The 11,959-nt window shown below is 51.0% G+C and overlaps 2 protein-coding genes across 3 annotated transcripts in view; one reads left to right on the top strand and one right to left on the bottom strand.

The window, feature by feature from the left end:
* Positions 1-2,305: 2,305 nt before the first annotated feature.
* Positions 2,306-4,441, top strand: SOWAHD (sosondowah ankyrin repeat domain family member D). 2 transcript variants are annotated; one of them, XM_010568955.1, is made up of 2 exons: positions 2,306-3,198; positions 3,985-4,441. In XM_010568955.1, the coding sequence occupies exons 1-2, from the start codon at positions 2,325-2,327 to the stop codon at positions 4,122-4,124; spliced, it is 1,014 nt and encodes a 337-aa protein (XP_010567257.1). In that variant the 5' UTR covers positions 2,306-2,324; the 3' UTR covers positions 4,125-4,441. The 2 variants fall into 2 exon arrangements, with proteins under 2 accessions (XP_010567257.1, XP_010567258.1); XM_010568956.1 differs by having other exon boundaries at positions 2,306-4,068.
* A 5,010-nt stretch (positions 4,442-9,451) lies between these two features.
* Positions 9,452-11,959, bottom strand: part of RPL39 (ribosomal protein L39) — a 3,728-nt gene continuing 1,220 nt past the window's right edge. Inside the window, exons 3-4 of the mRNA XM_010569143.1 lie at positions 11,656-11,857; positions 9,452-9,925 (exon numbers count right to left, since the gene is read on the bottom strand). Of these exons, the coding sequence (XP_010567445.1) occupies positions 9,877-9,925; positions 11,656-11,857 (251 nt within the window). The 3' untranslated portion in view covers positions 9,452-9,876. The remainder of the gene's footprint in view (positions 9,926-11,655; positions 11,858-11,959) is intronic.

Genomic DNA, 11,959 nt, shown 5'->3' on the forward strand with positions numbered 1-11,959 from the left:
GGCAGGCCCGGGGGGGGGGGACAGCCTGCCCGCTGGCCCCTCCGGTAACCCGGGGCCGCGCCCCCGGCCAAGGCTAAGGGCAGAGCCGTGCAGCGCTGAGCCTGGGCTGGGGTTTATGGTTTGGGTCTGAGGTCTCCTAGCCTCAGTAGGTCATTTGCTATTGAAAATAAAACGTCTGTGCGCTTTTGCGCACTTCGCCTGAGGTCCCTCGGGACGGTTTGTGCTCGTTTCGGACACCGATTGATGGCGGCTGTGCCAATTTCTCGTCCGGTGGCGGTACAGCCCCTTCCCCAGCCCCTCTCGGCCCTTGGACGCAGCCTCCGCTCCCCGGCCCGGCGGGCAGGGGCTGGATAAGCCCATCTGCTGCTTTCAGGGTGTAGCTGGTGCCACTCGGGTTTCCCTTCATTTGATGCCAGCACAAACATCAAACAAAAGCTGAGAGAGAGGAACCTCAGTCCATACCCAAAGCAAGTAACTTTCCCAGCCCCTGGGACCCCCTAGTAAAGCCCACAGGTTTGGCACCCCAGTTTTAGCCTGGTCAGAGCTCACCAGTGTGACCAGTCCCTAATGCAGGCACAACCAGGGTGGCCCTAAAGGGGTGCTTTGCTTTGCACCGTCGGTGCCCTCGTTTCCCTCCTTGTTTTCCCCAGCTGCCACCCAACAAGTGTTTTAAACCATTCCCCAGGATCCCACAGCAGCGTGGGTCAAGTTCGCTGCCTCCCTGAGCCCGCAGAAGCCACCAACAGCCAGTGACAAAACCAGGCAGCGCCAGAAAGGGAGCAAGGGGACAATTATGTTTTCACCACCAGTCATTTGGGCTTCATGGGATGACGCCGGCTCCCCACACATCCCAGAAAAACTGGTCCAAGTGGTTGGAGAAAGGCAAAGCTCCCTCCAGGGCTGACGACCAGCCTGGGGCAGGTTAGAGCAGGGCTAAAGCTTAGGGAAGGCAAAGAAAGGGTTGAAGGGGCTGGCACGGCTCTTAGCTGTCAGATCAGTCGCAAAACCACCTGGTGGCAGTTCAGCCATGCTATGCGTATTTGAGGAGTCACGGATAAGAAAGGCCTTTGGAGAAACAGGACTGGGGGCTTTTGGGGCAGAGGAGTTTGTCCTGATTCCTAACAAAATTAGGGTACAAACTGCTGGTGGCTGCAGCTGCCAACAGTGCGGGGCACGGGGCCTTGCTGGAAAGTGAAACACAGCAAGAAAGGAAGGCCAAAATGCTGCTGGGCTGAAACATCAGGTGGCAAGGGACCCAAAACACCGCCCTGGGCTGGGTCTCCCTTACAGCATGGAGACCCACCGGTGACTGGGAAAGTGGCCCCGTGGGGCAGTACCCTCAGCCTTCCTGAGCACAGTACCAAGGAGAAGCATTGCAACGGTGGGGGGCAATTTTTGGGGGGAGCTGTAAGGCAGGTGCCTCAGCAAGGCACCCGGCGCTTTGGGGTGTCCCCAGGACCAGTGTTACAGATTTACACACGCCAGCCACCATAACAGGGTCTGAACCTAGGATTCCACTGAGAATGCCAAGTCCAAGTGAAGGTTTCCAATTAGTCTTGTATTAGTTCTTTGGTTACAGCTTGAGCTGGCTGCCTCTGGAGAGGGACCCCCACCCCAATTCACACCTCCCAATTATACCCATACCACCCGTTACCTGATCCCTAAGTGCAATCACTTAATTCTGGTAGGTGGTCTCTTGATTTCTTACTGGTTTTCACTGTCTCTGGGCTGGCCTTCTGAAGTTACCTCATTGTCCTGGAATTGTCTCCTTGGTCCTCATCTTCTTCATTCCGCTCGTATCCACTGAGTTCTTTGTTAGCAGCATTAGTTTTATCAAAAGTTGACGCTTGGTCAGCTCTCGCAGCCTAAGGCTTCAGCTACTTTAGCTGCTAATGCTAAGCCACTAGTGCTAAACGAGACTATTCACAGAGAAAAACCCAGTTAATCCAATTTCCTCTATAGCCCCAGCATCGGGCTGCCCGGGACCCCCCCCCCGCCTCTGCCCACCCCAGCGGTGCCGCGCACACACCCGCTCTCCCTCTGGGATACCGCAGGGGAGCGGACAGCCCACGGCTACGGCCGTGCCCGGCGCCGGCGGCAGCCGCAGACGTAGGATGACCAAAGGTCGCCTGCACCGCCCCGGTAGTGTGGCAGCGCCGCGGATCCGCCGCCATGCCCAACGTACCCTCCTGCCGTGCAGGGTTGGTTCCTCCTTTGCCTAACGCCGAGGCAGGAAGCGCGGGGTGAGAGCTGGGGAGCACGAGCCGCGAGCTGTGCCTTGCCGGGGAGCCGGCTGCCGGCCAGCCCCACAGAAGGCACCCGCCATGGCCCGGCGGGAGCGGGAGCGAGGCCCGGCAGGGCAGAGGGTAGCTGGCATCGTCCGGACGTTCACCTTCCTGGAAGCCACCCAGCCCCAAGCGGGGAGCCTAGCCCGCAGCTCCCATCTCTGGCCGGCCGCCGCGGGGACCAGAGAGCGTTTCCATCCGCTGCAGAAGATGGACACCAACAGGAGCGCCGGCTGGGGCAGCCAAGGCCCGGGGAGCTGGGGTAGGACTGCAGGCAGGCTCTCCGTCAGCCCCAGCAGTACCCGGAGGAAGGAGCTGAAGGAAATCCTCCTGCAGAGCAACAGCCCCGGCAGCAGCATGCGGTTCGCCACCGCTCAGAAGACATCCAACAGCAGCAGTCTCCTTGCAGGGCCACACCAAGAGCAGAAGCCCGAGCAGAGCCCCGAGGTGCTGTCCCTTGCCCTGGATCCCCTGGAGCACGAGTGGCTGCTGACGGTGGCCCAGGGCGATGCGGACAACATCGTCAGGCTGATGGACCTGGATCCCAGCCTGCTGACCAGGAAAGACTTTGTGACAGGCTTCACCGCTCTCCACTGGCTTGCCAAGCATGGCCGTCATGAGAGCTTCATCCAGGTCATGTCCCACGCCCAGAAGAACGGCTATCCTGTCAACGTGAACATCCCCACCGCCAGTGGCGGGCTCACCCCCTTGCACTTGGCTGCCCTGCAGGGACACGAGCTGCTCATCAAAGTGCTGGTGGGAGCTTACGGGGCGGACACCAGCCGCAGGGACCACAACGGGCGCAAGGCTTGGCAGTACCTGAGGGCAGACACCTCCAGGGAGCTGAAGGAGCTGGCGGGGGCCTTGGAGGAGGACTTGGTCCAGCTGGGCTCTCACAACACCAACAACAACTGTAAGTCATCCAGAGAGGCCAGGGCAGGGCGGGACTGTGTGGACTCCAGGGCTGAGGGGAAAGCCCAGCGCTCCTGGTGCTTGTCAACACTCCGGGCCTTTGTCAGACAGGCATCTGCTTTCTTCCAAGAGCGCTGAAGCTCCCCTGGTCCATTCGCCTCCAAACCCCAGGTCTCGCGTGGTGTTTTGGGGCTGTGCCAGCGTGAGTGTGTGTGTAGCAACCACAGCCATTGGGAGCACTGCCTGGGGACAGACCTTCCAAAAAACCACCTGTCCCCGGAGGGGGTTTTGCCCCCTGCCCCTGCTAATGGGGACTCCTTGCTTGCAGCCCAGCAGAGCCCCGCGGTGGGGGCTCACGGGCCAGCCCTGCTGCAGGGAGCTGCTTCTCCGACACCCCGTGTGCCTGTGGGGGCATGCTGACCCACTACGGGAGGTGGTGTCCCGTGTTGGGGGCCGGGGATGGACGTTTGGGCTGCCTGTCCCGGGCTGCTGGCAGACTTTGCGTGTGACTGAAGGTAGGTCACACAGCAACTCGGTGACTTGGTTCTCCCACCTGTAAAATGAGGCTGTCGGCGCTGCCCTGGCTCCCAGCAATGCTGTGAGGTTGGACTGGTCATGGTGCCTTGGGTGCCTGGATGGAGACACTGGCAGAATATAATTAAATATTTCACAACCATACTCTGAGATGCCAGAGGCCTGGCACTGGGCTGACAATGGAGAAGAAAGTATGGCTTCAGAAACAACCCCCCGCCCAAACACTTTTTTATGTACGCTTCTCTGCCGGCAGGGAGAGCGGGTACAGACAAGCAGACTGTGCCACCGAGCTGCAATCGCTTTCCAGCTCCCTGTGAGATCCCCAGATCTCTGCCACATGCGCCTCCTCTGGGTTGCTGTTTGTTTATGACAGACAAAGCTGTTTCTCAGTAAAGTAAGAGCTGGAGTGCCCGTTTGCCAGAGGAGGCCGGACCTAGAGAAGTCTTTCAAAGTGCAAGACAAGTCCCCCTGGCAGCCCTTCCCTGGGGACCCCTGTCCAGGGGAGCCTGAGATGCTCAGCCCCACTGGGGATGGGGGCTGGAGCGGAGGAGGCAGGAGGGATGCCCAGTGGGGTGGCTTGCGGTGGCTCCCGCAGGGACTGGAGTCCAGGAGCAACTCTGGAAAGATGATGCATTGCTGAAAACCATGGAAAAGGTATGAAGGCTGTGAGATTATCTTTGTTGTTACTGAGGTTATGCTCAAAAATTAAACTCTTGAGGAACATCCCTGTAGCAGCATAACCCCACGTGTATGTACTGGTAACTGCATTAAAAGGGCAAAGCCTCTGCTCGCCTGTTTGTGTTTTGTTCACCAAATGGAACTCTGCCCAGCTGATTTCAACTTGCTTTTCACATTCTCGAAGGCCAGGGCTGCTTCAAAATATCTCCAGAAAAACAACTGCCCCTTCCTCTTTTTCATCACCATGAGACCATTTCTACCCCCTTAAATAGCAGTCCCATTTGAGAAGTGACTCTCAGACAGCAACTGGGGAGTTTCTGTTCCCCATCGCAGAGCAGCAGCCCTCATGGAGACACCTCAGATGGGAGTCGTGGTTAAATCTTTCCAGCTGCCTTTCTGGGGGTCTGCAGAGGTGACCGAGGGACTAAAAATCATATCTCACCTGGCCACACAGGTGAATTTGCACCTTGATGCAAAATGATACATGGGTAACTCGCTCTGGAGAACTTGAGCCCGTGGGTTTCACAGCCCCTGAGCAAACCCTGTTTATATTCAGACTGTGCTCTGAAATGCTGCTTGGACACTGGGATAACCCAGTCTGCAGTGGACGATACATGTGTCCTTGTTTCAGCTGAGAGAGTTAATTGTCTTGCTAGTAGATGGTGTAGTGCTATGTTTTTGAGTTTGGTACCAGAAGAATGTTGATGACACACTGATGTTTTCAGTTGTTGCTAAGTAATGTTTACAAGAAGTTGAGGATTTTTCAGCTTCTCATGCCCAGCCAGCAAGAAGGCTGGAGGGGCACAAGAAGTTGGGAGGGGACACAGCCAGGACAGCTGACCCAAACTGGCCAAAGGGGTATTCGATACCATGTGATGTCATGTCCAGTATACGAACTGGGGGGAGTTGGCCTGGGCGTGGGTCGCTGCTCAGGAACTAACTGGGCATCGTTTGGCAAGTGGTGAGCAATTGCACTGTGCATCACTTGTTTTATATATTGCAATCCTTTTATTATTATTGTCATTTTATTATTGTTGTTACATTATTATTTTCTTCCTTTCTGTGCTGTTAAACTGTTCTTATCTCAACCCACAAGTTTCACTTTTTTTTTCTGATTCTCTCCCCCATCCCACTGGGTGTGGGGGAAGTGAGTGAGCGGCTGTGTGGTGCTTAGTTGGTGACTGGGGTTAAACCACAACAACATGGAAGAACAGTCTCCAGATGAGCGGACAGTGATCCAGTGACTGGACAGTGTCCAGTCCAGGTGACTGGGTGGACACATAGATGTGTCTGGACATCTTTTTAATCACTGAGGTCAGCAGCAGAGACATATAAAACATACTGGGAATGGATTTAATGCCTGATCTACACTGGTTTTGTAATGCTTTAATAGATTAAAGACTGTGGCAACATAGCTCCTTCCAGAACTTCTCTGGCCACATCAATGCCACAGGACAGCAGGCTGGCTTCTAACAAGTCTGGTCACACCAGCACAAATTCCATGAAAAGTTCTGATGTCAAAACACCTGCAATCTTTAGTTCTGGTGACCAAAGTGCTCTTGGTAAGATAGGTGGGTGCATGTCTGATGAAATATTTTTTGACCTGCTAGTCCTCTGTCACCCTTTTGCGGCAGCACGCTGCCAGGGAGAGGGCACGGGACTGCTCTTACATCCTCCTCTGAGTAATAAACAGAATAAACAGTGGAATTAGTGAGAATTCCCTGGAAGGAGCTGTTTCCTTGGCATTTGTACCTGCAGCTTAGTCACACGCTACTAGGAAACTTGGACTTCAATGTTCCATTCGAGAGTAAAGTTTAACTGGCAAATGCTACACTTAAATATGACTAAATGATTTTTAGTGCTTGCCTCCCCTTGACGGCTAACCAAAACCCCCTAAAGGCAGCTTTTTCCCCTATCTTTTGGTTGTGGGTTTGGAGCTGTATTCTGCTCTGAGGCAAATTAGGCAGGCACTTCAGAAGGAGCAAGACCACAGCCCTGCTTCTCTGGGTGGTGTTACAACACACTCATCAACGCCATCCCCTGCCTTAACTGCCCTGCAAGGGTTCCTCTCCACAGAGCAAAAAAAGGATCTTCTTCAAATTGCAGTACCCTTTCTGCTGCTGTACACCGTTTGCCCCAAACACCATGCCACTTCCAGTCACCCACCCCTGTCTCGCACAGTTTATTTTCATAGCTACCGAGGAGCAGTCCGTTTGGAAATACAGACAGGTTTAAAAAATATTCCTCAAGTATACAATCAGCTCTAACTTTGCTTCTCAGAAAACAAAACCATATCCACCCAAATTAATGGACTAGAATATGCAAATTATTTAGATTTTTTTCTTTAACGCTTCTGTTGATGTCTGTTATCGTGTGTTAGCCCAGTTCTGCAGAGATCCCTGATAGCCCTCGCAACTCTCACAGGGAAGGAGAGGGCAAAGGGGGCTGCCACAGAAACAACCGAAATAATTTGAACCCAGAGGTATTTGTGTTGCTTAAGGTTCTGCAGAAGATTGATTTTAACCCAATTTTAATTTGTACCAAATTTGCTTCGTGCTATCCCTTAATGTCCAATTTGAAAAGCAGATTCAGTCAAGTGGGGAAAAATAATAGAAGGGGTTATTTTCCAAAGCAGCTCCTTGGTAGAAGCTGCTTCCATCTAATAAAAATAGCACAGTAATGATAGTAATAGGGAGACTCTCTACTAAATAGTAATAAATAGTTCAATCTATTGCTCAGGAAAGCTTTCCCAGAAATGCCATGGAGAAAACTGTCTCTTTCCATTCTCAAGTCCATAAAATTACTTTTTGCCTCCTCAGCCAGGTCCTCATAGACACAATTAAAGAGAAAGTCTGTGAGCAGCTTTGCCTGCCAGCAGTGGTGATGAAGAGGCAGGGGGTGGTTTGCAGGGCTCCAAGGCTGATCTTTGATCCTCAGCAGTGCTGTTATTTCCCAAACACTTGCTTCAAAAAGAAGAGCAAAGAAGAGCACAGAAGAGATTCAAAAAACATTGGGGCAAAAGTGTTTGCAGCACATGGGCCTCTGTTGAAACATCTCTGGCAATACTGTTTGCTGCTTTCCTGTTGCAGAGACTTACTGCTTCCCCCTGATAACGAAGCAGAAACTAGACTCTTACCAGACAGGAAAAGAAGCTAGAAGATACTTCTGAAGTGTCCTGAAGTTGGTAAAAATCCCAGCCTTGCTCTCCTGTGCTCACAGAAACCTCCAGCACACCTTAAGAGGGAGAGACTGGCATGAACTCTGAGCAAGGTGTGTATTTGTTATGCATTTATACATGGCTTGGTACATGCTGCTGCCCAGCATTATTTGCTATGAATTGTAACACGAAGGAGATAAATCTATGTACCTTCAACATGAAAAGCAGCAACACAGAAGGTGTGGTAGCCTGAAGCTTCCTCAGGAAGCTGCCACCCAGGAACTGAGCCACCACGGCAGGCTGAACCCAGAAAACAGCACCTTCGCAGCTCCGAGCGTCAGGATGGGCTTTGCTGCAGCCACATCCAGCTGACCACAGCATCTATCCCAGGTCTGCACTGCAGAAGGGAAAGGAGCAGCAGCCACGCAGGACTCGGTGCTGAGCCACAGCTGCCTCCTCCTCCACTTCCCTGCGGTGAATATGTGATGTTTCACAGGCCCCAACAGAGAATACCGGCATCAGGGAGCTGGAGTGCTCACTACTCTGAGCAGTTTAATCCTTTCTTTCCTCTCTCCCCTTCTTAAAATAGTTGCTAACTCTTCCTTTGAGCAACATCTTGAGTTACCACCCTTCTGCTGAGAACGTTTTAAATTAAGCTCCACCTATGGCTGGCATCAAGACGAACTGGATCAAGCCAACACAGAGCTCCAAACAAAACTCAGGAGGCTATTACACATTCTAGGGAACATGCAGACATTATATACTACAGCCTATAGGAGTATTCCATTTTATAGGAGACAAATCTATCCACTGCCCTTGCTATACTCTTCCCTTTCCTCCTCCTTTGTGAAACTTTCTTTCATTTGATTCTTCCACTGCATCCACTCCCTAGCCAGGATCTTAACCCCAGGCTCCAAGGGCTGCCCTGCGCCACGTCCTGCCCGAGAGTGGCTCCCAGTGCTGCAGGCGCAGTGGCCAGACCCACGCGGGGTAAGAAGCTGCCATCCTCGGCCGACCGCAGGTGTGAGGTTCATGAGGAGCCACCCGCAGCTAACACAGGCGGGGTGTTCAGGGGCAGCCTTGGCAGTACACCTCTCTGGCGCAGAACGGGTCATCTTGGTATTCAATATCACCGATTGTTCTCAGCTCCGCGTTCTCGCTCCCTGGGCAAGTATTTTTATAGTACTTCTGGGCATGTAAAAATGTTTTCCAACTGACCAACAGGCCTAGCTACACTTTACTATGGGGTCTACTCTGGATGTTCAAAAGGGCCATGCGGGAGATAATGGCGGAGTTGAAAATCTGCCGCTGTGACAGAAGCCAACCATACGGAACATATATGCATCCAACGTGTAAGTGTAATGTAAGAGAGGGAGGTAACTGGAGAGTGACTTGGTTTAGCAAAAGGTTTTGTTAGTTTGGATCCCCCTCACCTACCACAGCACACCTCGAACAGGAAGCCACCTTACCCCAGATGAGCATTTTCAGTGTGCTTTGCTTTCCGGCCCCATAAAATGCGCCCAGCAGCTATACAGACACATCTTTAGCAAGTTCTGACAACACCGTTTACTTTTCTTAGTAACATTTCATAAATCTACCAGAAATGTAATCGAGAGTCTTCCCTGGGGTTAAGTAATAAGAGGCTGACACTCCAAACAGAGTTACTGTAGCCACAGTGGTCTATGGATCATGAAGTGAAGTCTGCCTTTTTCAAACCTGCCTCTAAAATGCTTAAAAAAAAAAAAAACAACCAAACTATCTCAGTTTGTCTAATAACAGATTTTCTTCAAATTAACTCCTCTAAAATCAGTTCTGATTTCTACCCATTTTCTTTAAAAAATTGGTACGTCTGGCTCTCAAACGTTTACAAACTGGTACGTTTACAGTAAGTGAAAAGGAAGACACAGCCTACTCTATCTGAAAAGAGCTGACAAGGTTTCTCACGCTAAGTGACATTATATTCACAGTAATGTTAGTTACTATCCCACCATATATATATGAGAAATAATTTCAACCAAGTCATTCAGGTCCATATTTATTAGTAAGCCTGTACACTGTCAATACTCATGATGATGCCTGAAAGAAAGAACACTAATAGAACACAGTCTTCATGTTTCAGATGCAAATTACTTCAACATTTTCCCAGTTAACATCAATAACCCAGACTAGCTCATAAAAAAAACCAAACACTGGGGATTGCAGTCCAACACTACAGAAGGAATTGCTTGGGGGTCGCCGAACAGCATACGGGTATATCAATCTGACGCAGAAAGACACGTGTTTATTAGAGTTCCCAGGAGACAGTCTCTCTTACAAGCCCAGTTTGGTCCTTCTCCAGTGTCTCCTTTTGGAGTTGTACCTAAGACAGAAGCAGTGTAAATTAGCAAAGTGCACACACACATGTTTGAGGATCCAGGCAGACTGAAAACTCCTTGAATTAGCTCAACAGTAAAGGACGGAAATCTTTCTTATGTGCTATAGTGGCAACAATAATCAGCTGTGTACTTATTTTTTTAAATTTCCACCTCTGTTTACTTTCTTCATTCACTAACCAACTAGCACCTTACTGCAACAGAAACTAAACCTCAAAGAGATAACGATGCCCGCAGAGATACATCAGCAGTGGCGTGTGAATATCCTACTTCTTTTTTTGGAGACAAGACCTGTGATCTTGTACTGACTGTCCAATGATAATGAAAACTATCCCTTGAACGTAGTTCATAGTCTAACACAAAAAGTATCATTTTTGTTCAAAATAGGAAAGCACAGCAGCGTATGGAAAAGGCCCTCTTCCGGGAAAGTATATTCATTTACGAGTACATACTTGTACATGTTAAGAACAAACAGTTTCACCACCATGTAGGTGAAACTGGAGACAGTGTTTAACAGAGTTACTCTCAGCAGGAAAATGGCAGTACTCCCACGGAATGAAGCACTGTAATTGCAGCCTGCTTTAGCACAGTTTGGATAAAACTGATGACCGGGGAGGTAATGAAGTGTCACAAGACAAAAATTCATGATTTTGCCCTTGCCCCATGACAAAGTATTCCAAAGTACTGCAATTTAGCTAAAACAGAAGCCCATTCTGAGCTGGTATCTGGAAGACAAGGATACAGTCTGGGGCACACAACACTGATTTTTCCTAGAAATAAACAAGTTAGGAGAAGTAACGGGAACAGAACCTGGCAGTTCCGTGCCGTTTCAATGCCTGAGCCACCCACTGCTACCATCACTCTCCTCACTACTTAGGACAAAAAACGATCTGGGAGAAAAAATCCTGTTCCCTTAAAAAGTCTAGACAAGGGAGCATATGAGATAAAAAGGTAGCTGCACAATGTGAGTGACCGAACTATACTGGCTGAAGCTTTTAACCCAGAGGGTTCAGATATGCACTGTCTTCTGCATGCCCCACATTTACCTAGTATTCTGCAGTACTCTCTCATTGCAATTTCCTAACTACAATGCTTGAAAATAAACACTATAGGCAAACAAAAAGGAACTATTGCAAATTAATTCTGCAGTTGTGTGCCAAGGGCCTTATACTATCAATTTTATCTCCCAGACCCCAACAAGGCCTTAGCTCCCTTATGCACAATCTTCTGTATCTTTGAACACCCATGCTCAGTAAAGTATTGTTCCTTGAAAATGCAGGAACCCAGAGGGACAGCTATGAGAGAGGGGAAAGGTGGTGAGAAGGGGAACAGCAGAAGCACAGAGGCTACCAGGGTACAAATTCTGGAATAAATTATCCACACATACAGTTCACGCTTTCACTTTACACGTGCCATGACCCAACACCTGTGGATGCTTGCAGAGCACTGGAACGAACTGAACTGCAGCAGAAGGAAATGGCACGGAAGCCCCACACTGCCTCAAGAAAACACAACGGGCCGACAGCATCGGGTGGAGTTACGTATCTGCACTAGCATACTTGTACGGTATTCACGGCCACAAAATCGCACTTTTGCTTGCACGAACGCTTTTAGACAATCAGCTTCTGCCTTCAGTTCCCACGGCACAGGCAGCCTGATTGACACTCGTGCAGCTGTAGGCTGCGGCTCCTCACAAGACAACCGCTGATCTTATTACCTGATCTTATTGCCCGTTTTCATGCGAATCCACTGCGGGATAGGCCGGTTCTGCTTCTGCTTCTTCGCGAGGAAGCGTTTGATCTTGAACGTCTTGTGAGACGACTGGAAGAGAGAGCAGCCGTTAATCCCGCACGGCAGCCCCCGCCTCGCAGCCGGCGGAAGGCAGCTCCGCCGGGCCCGGGCCGGCCCCACCGCGGGCGCTCAGCCACGCCAGCGCGGGCGGAAGGCCCCGGAGAGCAAAAGCACCGGCAGCCCGCGCGGTGAGGCGGCCGGCGGGCCGCCAGGCCTCGGCGAGGCGGGGA

Source organism: Haliaeetus leucocephalus, unplaced genomic scaffold (genome assembly GCF_000737465.1).
Source record: "Haliaeetus leucocephalus isolate CR32 unplaced genomic scaffold, Haliaeetus_leucocephalus-4.0 Scaffold262, whole genome shotgun sequence".
Lineage (NCBI taxonomy): Eukaryota > Metazoa > Chordata > Aves > Accipitriformes > Accipitridae > Haliaeetus > Haliaeetus leucocephalus.